This window comes from Myripristis murdjan, chromosome 19, assembly GCF_902150065.1.
Source record: "Myripristis murdjan chromosome 19, fMyrMur1.1, whole genome shotgun sequence".
Classification (NCBI taxonomy): Eukaryota; Metazoa; Chordata; class Actinopteri; order Holocentriformes; family Holocentridae; genus Myripristis; species Myripristis murdjan.
This window is the reverse complement of record NC_043998.1, coordinates 2,475,146-2,489,313: the sequence shown is the minus strand read 5'-3', so window position 1 is coordinate 2,489,313 and position 14,168 is coordinate 2,475,146. Positions and strand designations below refer to the sequence as shown.

At 43.3% G+C, this 14,168-nt stretch overlaps 1 protein-coding gene across 1 annotated transcript; it reads left to right on the top strand.

Moving 5' to 3' along the window:
* The first annotated feature begins 1,380 nt into the window (after nucleotides 1-1,380).
* Nucleotides 1,381-13,286, top strand: msh2 (mutS homolog 2 (E. coli)). The gene is made up of 16 exons (XM_030077434.1): nucleotides 1,381-1,637; nucleotides 2,742-2,890; nucleotides 2,982-3,266; nucleotides 3,401-3,547; nucleotides 4,711-4,860; nucleotides 6,130-6,263; nucleotides 8,121-8,320; nucleotides 8,539-8,648; nucleotides 8,771-8,894; nucleotides 9,454-9,604; nucleotides 9,696-9,793; nucleotides 9,888-10,133; nucleotides 11,002-11,206; nucleotides 11,311-11,558; nucleotides 12,655-12,830; nucleotides 12,993-13,286. The coding sequence occupies exons 1-16, from the start codon at nucleotides 1,430-1,432 to the stop codon at nucleotides 13,167-13,169; spliced, it is 2,808 nt and encodes a 935-aa protein (XP_029933294.1). The 5' UTR covers nucleotides 1,381-1,429; the 3' UTR covers nucleotides 13,170-13,286.
* The last annotated feature ends 882 nt before the right edge of the window (nucleotides 13,287-14,168 follow it).

Here is a 14,168-nt window from a genome sequence, read left to right as displayed (position 1 = left end):
TTGGAAGGAAGCATGACAAATGCAGGTAGCAGAGGAGAGGAGAGAGGAGTAAAGGCAATTTTCATTTATAGATGATGTTCACAAATAAATGCAGTTAGGCTACTTCCAATGTAGTGAAAACAACAGACAACTGCACATAATACACATAAGCTGTGAGCTGTAACACTGTCATGTGACCAATAGGAAAAGTGGAGGTTAAAAATCAAAAACAGAATATAAAAATTAGGCTGGAGCTAGACTGAGAAATATATATAACATACTCAAACCTGATATAAATGACTATAAATGACCAAGGTTATTCTGATTCACACCAATTATCTTCTCACACAACTTTACAAATTTCCCAAATTTATTTTTTGTTTAGTTTTCCACACAGAGGTTACCAAAACCCCGCAGATCACGGCAAAGGTTGAATAAAAGATCTTCTTATTAACACTAAAGTCTCTCAAATTCTTTTTTAAAGAATAGCATCAAAAGTGAGCTCGTCATCCATTTTCTCTGCTGTAAATGTTAAATCTGTGCAATTCCTACGGCCCCCGTGCAATTATAGTTTTCTTGTTCGTTTATTTATTTATTTATTTATTTATTTATTTATTTATAAATATTCTCATATGTACAGCCAAGACAGACTCCTCGCCACTAGATGGTGGTAATGACAGGTAAATGGCCGAGTCACTAGAAGCCGATAAAGAGGCTAAGAGGTGAGATGGATCACCGTTTTTTTTTTTTTTTTTTTTTTTTTTTAACCTTTTTTTATTATAATGACAGTATAGGCAAATAATTAGCCACTAATTTCTGTGTAGCCAAATAACTAAGGCTCGCAGAATTATAAATGTATACATAGAATGTGTTTATTATAACGGTGAACAAAAGTAGGCCTATATAAATGTTATTTCCATCTGTGTTGTCCTGTCACCGTACCACAGTCTAAACAGCCAGCAGGTAATATTACTAGCATTAGCATCACTAAAGTGTGCAGTCTGCTGTACATTATCCCTGTGTGTACATGGTGCACATAGGTTTTCTTTTTGACCCATGCTCAATTTCTTATTTCTGCATTTCTTGTTGTAATATTTAGTAGGATTTTGTAGAACTTAATGCACATACTTTTCTACAACTATGATTAATGCACAAGCAGGATTAATGCACATATTTCTAGCCTACATGATGCCCATACTTTTTTCTATTTTTCTTTTTTTTAATGAATTTGTAAGGCACATAATTTTATGTTTCTTATTTCTTATAGTTTAATTCTTCTCTTGAGAATTTGACTGCAGCTGAGCCACTCAATAAAGTATTTCTGATTTCTGATTTCTGATTTCTGACTGGCGCGCTACCGGAAAAGCAGCTGACTAGTTTCCATGGTAACGCGCGGCAGCGTGATGACGTTGTTTCCTGTTTGGCTCTAGCCGTGGCGGGAGTTTGCAACATGGCGGTGCAGCCGAAGCAGAACCTGTCGATGGACAGCGCAGCCGAGCATGGCTTCCTCAGCTTCTTCTTCTCCATGCCGGAGAAACCGGACAGCACCTTCCGCATCTTCGACCGGAGCGACTATTACACCGTGCACGGCAAGGACGCGCTGTTCGCCGCCAAGGAGGTTTTCAAGACCAACGGGGTCATCAAACACCTGGGCTCGGGTCGGTACCCCTGACACCAGCTAGCTAAACAACTAGCGCACATACTTATTTTTTCACCGCTGACAAACTGATATTTTACTCGTTAGCTAAGTTATCGATGTTGTTTTGATGTTGTTAGACAGTGTAGCAACAGCAGAGGTAGCACCAAGCTAACCGCAAACACCTATGCAACGAGCTGTGCAGCAGCTGCAGGATGCTAACGTTAAACGGTCTAGTTAATAACAAACTGAGTTAATAAAAGTGCGACACTGCCGTCTAGCCTTTCAGTGGTCAATGCATGAATAGCTGCTGATAAATACAGCCAGTTTTAGCCAGTGTGAACAGCTTAAAATCACACCGAATGCCACTTTTTCCCCTTTCTGATTTGGGCCGCTGTAATATAAGATGACATTAGATCATCTATGTTCTCCTCCGATGTGGAAATTTGCCTTGCTTCACAAGTAGGTTAGAGCACAACACAGTAAATCACACTACATCCAGTAATAAAGGCACATGCTCAGTGTAGACAACAATAACAGACATGGTTGGAGTGTGAGTGGTGTTTATGTGGTTCCTATGTCAGATGAGTTTCTGATTCCTGCAGATTTCACAGCGGTGTGGGGAGTCAAATCAAAATGTATGGGTTTTTATTCCCACTGTGTATCAGAGTGTCATTATTCACTCACTGTCAGCTCAAGTGGACAAAATAAAATATGGAGCATAGCAGCAATGACAGTGAGGAGACAGAAGTTGCAAATTTAATAGGTTTAGGGGAGGATGCTTCAATCCAAGCCCTTCTTTTGCCCTCAGCCTGAACAGCTGACTCACCACCACCACTGTAAACTTTTCAAGAAATAAATGCCTGCACCACTATTTCATTGATTGTGATGCTGGATTGTCATGTAAATTGACATTTTTGTTGCTTAGCAGCATGCTTGGTATATATTTGTGCATGCTGGGTCAGATCTGTCCAAGCTGATGTCAGATGTAGGTCACATGCAGAGATGAATGTGAACAGTTAAGGCAAAATGAATAGATTTGAGAAACAAATCAGAATTGGGTCACTTTCAGATACTGTGTTACTCTGAGATGCAGGACTTTGCTATTCATGGCTTTGGTCCGCAGGGAGCCGCAAGCTGGAGAGTGTCGTCCTGAGCAAGCTGAACTTCGAGGCTTTTGTGAGAGACTTGCTGCTGGTGAGGCAGTACAGAGTGGAGGTGTACAAGAACCACAGCAAGAGCAGTAAAGAGCACGACTGGAAGCTCGAGTACAAGGTATTGACCCCATCACTGCCAGGGAAAGAAAGATGGTGTTGCTTTTAATCCCGCTCATTCCCGCTGTCACTTCATCTTCATCCCACCTCAGGCATCTCCGGGAAACCTGACTCAGTTTGAGGAGGTTCTGTTTGGGAGCGGCGCTGGAGCAGAGGGCTGTGCCGGGGTCGTGGCTGTACGCTTGGCGACGGGGGCTGACGGGCAGCGTGTGGTGGGTGTGGGCTATGTGGACGCAGCCCAGAGGATCATGGGAGTGTGTGAGTTCCCCGACAGTGAGATCTTCTCCAACCTGGAGTCCTTGCTTGTCCAAATCAGCCCTAAGGAGTGTCTCTTGGCCCACGGAGATGCCAGCGGTGACACTGCTAAACTGCGTGAGGTATGTCACAGTCCAAGAGAGCCTAAATCCTGATATAAAAGACAAAAAGTATTGCATGTGTGTGTAGTTGTCTGTATGGTTGAGTATATCAGTGTGTAGAGTGTGACTACACTGTGAGTATTGTGTGTCTGTAGGTGGTGCAGCGTGGTGGCATGCTGGTCTCTGACAGGAAGAAGACCGAGTTCAGCAGTAAGGACATGGTCCAGGATCTCAACAGGCTGTTGAGGGCTAAGAGAGGAGAAACTGTGGCCAGCAACACCCTGCCAGAGCTGGACAAACAGGTACAGGGGGTGACTGAACCTTCCCCACAGACACCAGAGTATCTTAAATCAGTGTTTCTCAACCGGGGGTCCGCGGACCCCTAGTGGTCCGTGGTGTAATTGCAAGGGGTCCGTGAAAATAAAATATCTTTTTAAAAAGATTCTATGGCATCTATAGAAATAAGATTATTTTACTCAAATGTGACTGAGACCTTTATCTACCTAAACTAGAGAGGGTAACAGGACTTTTTTTTCTCTAATTCCATCTGTTTCACAAGTGTAAGGAGCGCCCAGGCACGTTTGCCCCTAAAATCCGGATTATTTGACAAGTGTGTTCGCTCCGTTCTGTGCTTTAAGTACAGTACACTTCCCCCGCTCTGGCACGGTTGGAAGGGGTCACGGTATGGGGGCATACACAAGCACATGCATGGTCACGCATGCAGCGCGTGAATGTGGATACGACGTAAATCATGCAACTTTTCTCCTGCCTCTGCAAAATTGTTTAATGCGCACAGCGCGGTTACCGGTGAATGGATGCGTTGCGCAATCAATAATCAACTATGTTGTCTGTGTCATTGTCCGTTGTGCTGCTCCAACAGTGTATAAACAAAAGTCGGTTTATAATGAAAGTACAGCAGTCTGTTTGCGCGGTGCACTTGTCAGATCCGGCAGACCTGTTGCTGGCACCGCGCCAGCACCAGCCGTGGCACCCGGTCAGGTCTGGTCTGCTGGATCTGACAGGTGCCACTCCAGCTGTCAGTTGGACCTTTCTGAACAAGGAGGAAGTTACCTCCGAAACTGTCAAGGTAATTAAACATCCCATGTCTGATTAAAAGGAACAAAAATGTCTTTTAGTTAAAAGGAAGACATGATGAATGTATCTGAACTATATTGATTTATGATGATGTCGGAACATGCCTGTTGTCGTATTTCAACGTGATGACGTGCACACCGGGGGCAATCACACTTGGGTGTGTTTGGGCTTTAGGTAATGTGAGAGCAGGCCAGCCGGGGACTGGGGAGGGGGGCATTTTTGCTTATACGGAGCAAATGGCCCTAATGTCCTACCCAAACCTCCTGTTTCAACAAGGAAAAACATTCAATCAAGAAAATAAGAGTCCATTTCATGGGGTCTGCAACCAAAATTAAAGTGTGTTTTTGTTGGTTTCTTTGTTTATCCCCAGGTGGCGATGTCGTGCTTGGCCGCCGTGGTGCGTTTCCTGGAGCTGCTCTCTGACGAGTCCAACTTCAACTCCTTCAGTCTGACCACGCTGGACCTGGGTCAGTACATGCGGCTGGACAACGCTGCCGTGCAGGCGCTTAACCTCTTCCAGGTTAGTGCCACAGTCTTACGACACAAACACTCAAAGTTTGCAAAGAATTAAGATCTGGGCTGAATCGGGCCGGTGGCTGGGCGTCTCTGAGCTGATTCCCCCTCTTTTGGCTTTGGCATGTGTGCTGCTAATGATTTACAGCCAGTGACATTGATTTCTGACTAGTTACATTGGTGTGGGAAACCAAATAAATATGACATTCCAGTTATCAGTCATCATCCCAGTTACATCCAGGAGAGTGTTTTTGCATTTGGCCTCTGCTCATTAGCAGTTTAGGGAAATTGCTGGATGTCATTTGCCTTGGAAGTTTCTTAAAAAAAAAACAAAAAAAAAAACAGAAATCCGAACAGAAGAGTCATTTTGCATTTTGCCTTTGCTCATTAGCAGTTTAGGGAAATTGATGGATGTCATGAAGTTTGTTAAAAAAAAAAAAAGAGCACCGAACAGAACACAGTGGCCTTGTTGCAAACCGTCCCTACAGCAGGTAACACCATCCACACTTCTTTTCTATGCTGGAGTGCGATTAGAAATATTGAACAAAGTATTCAAACAGAGATCCTTAACTGGGCATGCTTTGCAGTAGTTAAACAACATGTTGTTAACCAGTAACCAAGTATGAGGGGTGAGTTTTGATGAGTAAATAAACATAGAAATACACATGATGAGTGGAGCAGAATGTCATGTGTGCACAGCTGGTTTTATTTTTCACACTGCTGAATACCTGGTGAAATATTATAGCCTGAAAGAGAGGAATGTGCTTTGCTGCTGATGATTATCTGTCATGTAGTTATAACCACTTCTGTCTTAGGTGTGGTTGCCTTTGCAGGTTGGCCATGTAACCAGATGACAGGGAATGATAATGATCAGTGATGGACACTGTATTGTGTTGTATTGTTTTCCCCCATTTGTTTGTGCCCAGGGATCTTTAAGCTCCTTGATAACACAGCAGTCAGAGCTACAGAGTTGCTATGCTGTCTGGAAAAGTATGAAAAATGATTGGAGCGGTGACTCAAACACCACGTCCGTATAGATGGGAAAATGCAAGTTTTCCGAGCATGGGGCAAACTGCGTAAGATATCATTCAGTATCTCTAACACGGGCGTGACAGCCATCCCCGGTCATATGGCTGGGAAAATGCACCGTGGTCTTGTGAAGGCATCGTCAGCACCTCGTCCCTCATTGTGTTTTTTTGATAATCCGCCATGTTAGAAATCGGGGTTTGTGATCATGTTCTTCTCTGAATGTGAGGCATGTGTTTGTGTCCTCCAGGGATCGCCTGACGACACCAGCGGAGCTCATTCATTGGCTGGGCTGCTGAACAAGTGCCGCACCCCACAGGGCCAGCGGCTGGTCAACCAGTGGATCAAACAGCCACTAATGGACAAGACCAAAATAGAGGAGAGGTAACACAAATACAGGAGCAGACTGTATTCATGCACGACAGCCTGTCTGGCCCAGATATTAAATTTTGTTCACAGGTCATTAGTTTTTTTGTATTTTTGCTTTTCTGTGGTTTGCATTAGAGTCTTTGGAAAAAGGATTTGAATAGCCCTTTTTCCAGTCCTTTTCACCAGGATCAGAAAAGACGTTTACTTGATGTGAATCATTTTTTGAGAGGTAACAGCTGAATTGAATCAGAATTCGGTGGGTCTGAATTTACAATCCCATATGTGGATAAATTTGATGTTGCTGGAACAACGGCTCATGGAGAACCAGGTGGAATAGGGCAAACATCATGTGTAAGCGACACAAGCTGTGTTTCCAAAAACATCCACATTATTTGCAAGTGGATAATTAGAAGCAAATTAAGGTGCATTTCCATAACATCTGTTTAACACGGCGTCATCATCATCTCACTGTTGCTACGGGCAACTAGTTTGTTAGCTACATGGCTGTCCCGAGTTTTAAAAAAACATTGGAGCTGCGCTGCATGGCTGTTTCTCATCTAATATCACAGTTACATTCTTGGCATATATATGAGATAAAGGAATGTGTACATTGTTTTATCTGTCCACCTGTACATGCTGATGTTTGTTTTGTAGTATACACTACTCACAAAAAGTTAGGGATATTTGGCTTTCGGGTGAAATTTCAGGATGAACCTAAAATGCATTCTAACCTTTACAGGTGAACTTAATGTGACCTTCTGTAAACTTTTGAATGCACATGTCCAACTGTTCAATGTTTCTTTTTGCACAAGTTGCTGTTCTCTAACAAGGAGTTTAACGGCAAAATTCACATCAGGTGTTTGATGCTCCAGCTCATCGAGGTCGTATCATTAGGGAACGGCTGCTGGAGACTGGGGTACCTCAAATGGAGTGGCCTGCACTTTCTCAGACCTGAATCCCATAGAAAACCTATGGGATCAGCTGAGTCGCCTTGTAGATGCTCGGAGCTCTGTACCCCAGAACCTCAATGTCCTGAGGGCCGCCCTTCAAGAAGAGTGGGATGCCATGCCTCAGCAGACAATAAGTCGACTTGTGAACAGCATGAGACGTCGTGGTCAAGCTGTAATTGATGCTCAAGGGCACATGACAAGTTATTGACACTGACATTTTTTGTTGTGGTATATCCACCACTGTTGTTGGCTTTTGTTTCAAGAAATTGTTTGAGATGAGGAAATCACCAGTGTATGCTTCTACTTAGATGCCCTACTTTCATGATATAATATCACTGTAGCGTGAACTTTTTATATTTTCCATAAATTTCACCCAAAAGCCAAATATCCCTAACTTTTTGTGAGTAGTGTATGTGCGTTTGACCACAGAGACTCTGACATGGAAAGAAGAAAACAAAACTATTGACCTCACAGTTTTTCAAAGATAGTACAGAAATTTTCTTGTGAACTGAACTCAAAAAATAATAATATTTCAGCCCGCGCTTGACGAATCAATCAGAAAGTCAAGTCAAAAATCCCCAGTACATGCGGTACAGAATTTTCAAGTTCTGTGTATTATGTCTACCTCTTGTGGCAGGAATTTAAACATTAGAAAACGTGCAGGAAAAAATGCCTTTCAGCCCCCACATGCAAAAAAAAAAAAAAAAAGTAGCAATAACGCAAAACACAGGGACTTGTATCAGTGGTTGACAGGTTTGATCATCACTGTGTGACATCTGTTGGCATTAGACTGAATGTAACAAATGTTAATTTATGTAATACTTAATAATAATCAATAATTTATGCTGCTATCCTCTCAGTTCTTAGCTGATCAGAATGTGTGCCTCTGCCTGTGTGTGTGTGTGTGTGTGTGTGTGTGTAGGCTGGACCTGGTGGAGAGTTTTGTGTGCGACTCGGAGCTTCGACAGACCTGCCAGGAGGATTTGCTGCGGCGGTTTCCAGACCTCCACCGCCTGGCCAAGAAGTTCCACCGTCACTCTGCAACACTGCAGGACTGCTACCGGGTCTACCAAGCTGTCGGCCAGATCCCCGCCCTCATCACAGCCCTGGAGAGATACTCAGGTACACACACACAGAGTACAGCTGCAGGTCATACATGTGATTCCCTCATATCCATATAGAAATTTCTGATATTTGCATTCATTTGTAATTTTTTGTTGAAGTCAGAGGGCTGCTTAGGTGGAGGGGAAAATGCTGCCTTGATAGATGTAACCATAGTGTGTGTGTGTGTGTGTGTGTGTGTGTGTGTGTGTGTGTGTGTGTGTGTGTGTGTGTTATAGGCAGTTACCAGGTTCTGCTGGAGGCAGTGTTCATCTCTCCTTTAAGGGATCTCCAGACCGACTTCACCAAGTACCAGGAGATGATCGAGACCACCCTTGACATGAACCAGGTTTGCCACCTCATACTTGTGTGTGTGTGTGTGTTTGTACAATGTTGGGTGTATTATTCTGCATAACGTATAGATGTAAGTTTTCATATAGTGTGTGTGTGTGTGTGTGTGTGTGTGTGCAGGTTGATCACCATGAGTTCCTGGTGAAGGCGTCGTTTGACCCGGTGTTGACTGAGCTCAGAGAGAACATGGACACTCTGGAGAAGAGCATGCAGACAGTGCTCAACAGTGCAGCACGAGAACTAGGTACATGCAACGCACACACACTACACACACACAACCATCGATATTCTATTCTATTGTTTTAGATACTAAGATACTAACTTTACTGAGCATCGCTCCATCAGGCCAAACGAGGCCTATTACACCAAGTAAACCATGTTAACCAGTTTTAAATCTGCAATAGAGAAAGGAGCAATGCAAGCAGCTCATATTAAAGATTAAGTTGAATGTTTGTTTTATATAAACATGATTAGCATATTCTATGTAGAGAAGCAGAGGCGTATTGTGCTTAAATAAAAAACCTGTCTAGGAGCATTAAAGCATGAGTGATTCCTTGCAGACATGCTATTGTAATGCGTCAGTCCTGCTTTTTACTTAACTTAAGAGGAATCTGTCAATTCAATCTTTATTTAAATCTCGAGGATCAGTGTGGGCATGTACTCATTTTCAACGATGTCAAGAGTACTATTAAAAACAGAATAAATACACACAAAAAGTGTGTATTTATTTATCAAACAGTAACAGAACACAGATAATTTGGTTTCGTTTTCATTTGACCTCACAGTAACCACTTTGTGCTCAGGTCTGGATGCCGGTAAGACGGTGAAGCTGGAGTCTAACGCCATGCTGGGCTACTTCCTGAGGGTCACCTGCAAGGAGGAGAAGAGCCTGAGGAACAACAAGAAATTCACAACACTGGACGTGCAGAAGAACGGAGTGCGCTTCACAAACAGGTGTGTGTCGCTCCGCCACGCCCTCCATGCCGTGTCCATGTGTTCTGTGTCCTGTTGTGAACCAAACGCCTGTGTGTTCCTGGATCTGCAGCAAGCTGAGCTCTCTGAATGAGGAGTACACAAAGAGCAGGGAGGAGTACGAGGAGGCGCAGAACGCCATCGTCAAAGAGATCATCAGCATCGCCTCAGGTGACACTTGAATAAATCCTGTATTTGATGAGACTGATGGCTTTGGATTGTTTGCCTTGCTGTTTAACCCCGGCCTCCTCCTCCTCTCCGCCAGGCTACGTGGACCCCCTCCAGACGCTGAGCGACGTGATCGCCCAGCTGGACGCGGTGGTGAGCTTCGCCGTGGCGTCCGTCTCTGCCCCGGTGCCTTACGTCCGCCCTCGCCTGCTGGAGGATGGCTGTCGGCGTTTGGAGCTGCTGCAGGCCAGGCATCCCTGCATGGAGACGGACGCCGACACCGCCTTCATCCCCAACAACATCAGCTTCACCCACGGAGAGAGGAGCTTCTACATCATAACAGGTGTTTGACCTCACTTTCCAAAATGAGACAAGAGACAGTCATTTTTTTTTAAAGTGATACAAAATGTGTACATATAATTAGAGGCCTTGAAAATCCTTGAATGTTTGTGGATTTGTGAGAAATTAAGGCCTGAAATGCTGGAAGTCCATGACGGATTAAAGTAGATAATTGTTGATCAGAAAAATGATGAAATTTTTTCATTCATAGTCTTGGGTTTTTAAATTAATTTTTGCATTTAAAAATGCAAAAATTAATACTGCAATATTACAAGACAACATCAGCCCAAAATTTGATAAAGTGAATTTAATTTTATCTTAATTTTAAATGTTTTATGTACGCAAATGTTTTTTTTTTTTTTCAAACACATTTTATTGTCGGAAAAAAATAGAAATTTGATGTTAAGCTTTACAACACCGCCTGTTATTCACATTTTATTGCAAAGAAAAAAGAAAAAAGAGACAAAAACAAAGAAGAATAGCTAATCTAAAGCAATAAATCAGAAGATACAGAAGATACAAATCCCCCCAAGCCTGTTGGTCTTTTTTTATAATCTCTGGGGTGGCATCCTGTTAAGTTTGAATTTTAAGGGGAAAAGAAAAAGATATGAGATAACCAAAAAGACAGGAAAAGGGAGAACAAACTAAATATATCCATATAAATACATGCACATACACACACATATATATACACACATCCATACCCCTACCTGTACACATATCGCAGATTGGCCCAAACCTAATCTGAAGATGTTAAAGCAAAACTTAACACATCTAGAAAACTCGTAGAAAATACGGAAAAAGTCCCAAACACATTTCTGTCGCAGTCAGAGCTCCGCCTGCTACAGCTGTCCCCCCGTCTGTCTCTGCAGGTCCAAACATGGGCGGCAAGTCCACGTTTATCCGACAGGTGGGCGTGATCGCTCTGATGGCTCAGATTGGCTGCTTTGTGCCGTGTGAGAAGGCGGAGCTTAGCGTGATTGACAGCGTGCTGGCCAGGGTGGGAGCCGGAGACAGCCAGGTGAAAGGAGTGTCCACCTTCATGTCCGAGATGCTGGAGACGGCCGCCATTCTGCGGTAGGAGCACAGACACTGGCATGTTGTTCACGTTCTCACAGACACACACACACACACACACACACAAGAAGACACAAACATCTCCATGTCTTCTGTGTGTGAAGGTCGGCCACGGAGAAGTCGCTCATCATCATCGACGAGCTGGGCAGAGGCACGTCCACGTACGACGGCTTCGGCCTGGCCTGGGCCATCAGCGAACACATCGCCTCCAAGGTCGGCTGCTTCTGCCTGTTCGCCACTCACTTCCATGAGCTGACGGCGCTGGCCGCACAGCAGCACGCCGTCCACAACCTGCACGTGACGGCCCTGACCTCCCACAACACACTCACCATGCTGTACAGGGTCAAGCCAGGTCAGTGCACCGCAGCAGCAGAGTGTGTGTTCATGTGTTTGTCCGCTTCAATTCAAAGTCGGCTCTCTGAAGGAAAGTGAACCAGATCAGTTCACCCCTATCTCTAAAGGTCAAAGAGTTAAGCTGCATTTCTTTATGTAGCTGTTTATTCCTTGAGAAGCTGACAATCCACATTACAAAACATGATATGAAGGAAAGACATCGAGGAGAAATTTCAGTGTAAATGTCTTTCTCTTCTGTTTAATTTCTTAAAGGATGCAGGGATGTTCAACAGGACTAACAACAATGATTAATCACTGATTAGTATTATTATTGATTGATCATGAGGCTGGGCAATATGGAGTAAATCGAATATGACGATACTGATATTGTGACACTATTGATGATTATAAAACTTTTACACACACACGATTTTTGATAAACAATTGGTAATGTGGAAACGATGACCAAAAGGGCAGAGGCAAATAGAGGTTTTTTTGTGTGCAAGATGACATATTTTCTTGTCACGTGCACTGTCAGAACTGAATTAAAAATGAAAACTGAAACTGGTTGTGTACAAAACTAACTAAAATAGACTTTAATTATTGAGAAAATGTCTTTAGTTATCATCTGTCAATTTATTTAATACTGGTTTGTAAAATGGGATGTTTTGTTGAGGTTTTATGATGCAATACTTCTAACCTTTTGAATATCTCCTGACAAATACTCCATATTACAAAAAAGACTAAAACTAACACTGGAACTCATAATGAAACTAAAACTAAGCATTTCCAAGAAAAAGAAAGAAACAAGCAAACATGCCCTAAAAGAAAATTAAACCTCAAGTGTAGTCGAAAACAAAATGTCAACACAAATAAAAATGAAAAAATAATCAAGAATGCAAAACTTGAATAACTTTAATAAGTATAGTGAGGCATAGACCCTTTTTTTTTCTTGCATATGGTGAGCCAATCAGCTGTCACTTTGAGGTTTAGCGCAGGTGTGTGATTGGATCAAAGTGTGTAACGTGTGTGTGACGTATCAGACTTTGCCACCAGGTTCTCTGAGTTGGTAGCACTGATATGACACCCAGAAGTCAAAGTGTGTGTTTCTGTAGGTGTGTGTGACCAGAGTTTTGGAATCCACGTCGCCGAGTTGGCTTGCTTTCCGCCGTCGGTGGTTGCCATGGCGAAGGAGAAGGCCGAGGAGCTCGAGGAGTTCCAGGAGCCGGCAGGGGAGAGGTCGGAGCAGGGGGAGGGGCCTGAGGCCAAGAGACGGCGCACAGACAAACAGGTGGGCGTCACTCGTCCCGACGCGTGACGGCGGGCCGCTTGGCTGCTGGTTTCGTGTTATCTTGCACACAGCAGAGTCACATCCTCTCTGCCTGGCAGGCTCGCTGCGGCGCCGCGTGTGTTTTTGGAAACTGAACCGCTGTTGTCTGGTCGTGTCGTGCAGGTGGGCGAGAGTCTGATCCAGGACTTCCTGGAGAGGGTGAAGTCACTTCCTGCTGCCACGCTGACTGAAGAAGAGGTGAAGACGCAGCTCAGGAGGATGAAGGAGGAGTTGGTCGCTAAAAATAACAGTTACATCACGGAGATCCTGGCACGCTGTGTTCCTGCACAGACTGCCTGAGTCGGACACACACACACACACACACTAATATGCAGCACAGTTCAAAGTTCATGTGAGGTAGAGAGCCTGAAATCTTAGTTTTATACATTTCTTTTTCAATAAAGACTTATCCCTGGATGTGGTTTTTGTGATTTTTTTCTCCCCCCAATAATTCCAGTTGTACCAGCCTCACTCTGGCTGGCCTGCACATTGAATATAAAGCAGAATGTGGGTATGACAGATTTGATCGTCTTCCTTTGAATGCGTGCTGGCCAAGAAACAGAGGTTTACACAGTCAGATTTTTTTCCCCTGTTGCCACCTTAAATAACAGCTAAAAGTGGGTCTTAGTGTCTTTCTGTTCTCATACAAAGGGAGAAAATATCCTCATTTAAAACTTCTCTAAAATATTTGAACAATTGCATGACCTTGTTGCCAAGGGTTATGCATGTTTTTTGTATTCACCGACTTAATGGATATACGTGTGAAATAATCAAAATATCAGTAGGTATTATATAGCCACGCAAGCTATTCTTTTGCAATACTAATCATGACAGTGTTAAGGACATATTCAAATATACTTTTACTCTGGAGAATATTTAATATGTACTCTCCAGGCAGTGTTTTGAGTTCATCTGAGGTCCTCGAAGGTTCGAGCCACACTTTTAGTTGCTTCTTACTGGCTGATCATGGCTGTTAATACATGATACTGTTGTAGTGTCATGTGCTACACTTATTCTTAAATGTTATGGAAGTATTTACGTACTTATGTAGTACTGTACTTCGATAGGCAGTATTTTGAATTGTGAAACAAAAAATAACAGTAAGAGAAGAGCTGTGGTGCTGTAAATTCACAATTATCTGTGTCAGCGAGGCAATGATGCGATCAGCACTGCACATTGAGCACTTCTTGGATTTCAGGCCCAAAATCCCCAGTAAATGCATTTTGAACGAATTTTGTAGCTCAAGAAAATGCTCCTAAAGTTTGTGAATACTTTTTCTAAATTCTGTCTATTTTACCA

Excerpts from the sequence above, each read along its gene's own strand:
- msh2 (XM_030077434.1), top strand. The coding sequence starts at position 1,430 with ATGGCGGTGCAGCCGAAGCAGAACCTGTCGATGGACAGCGCAGCCGAG. Across the intron at positions 3,267-3,400 it reads ACACTGCTAAACTGCGTGAG|GTGGTGCAGCGTGGTGGCAT; the intron begins GTATGTCACAGT and ends GTGTGTCTGTAG. Across the intron at positions 4,861-6,129 it reads AGGCGCTTAACCTCTTCCAG|GGATCGCCTGACGACACCAG; the intron begins GTTAGTGCCACA and ends TGTGTCCTCCAG.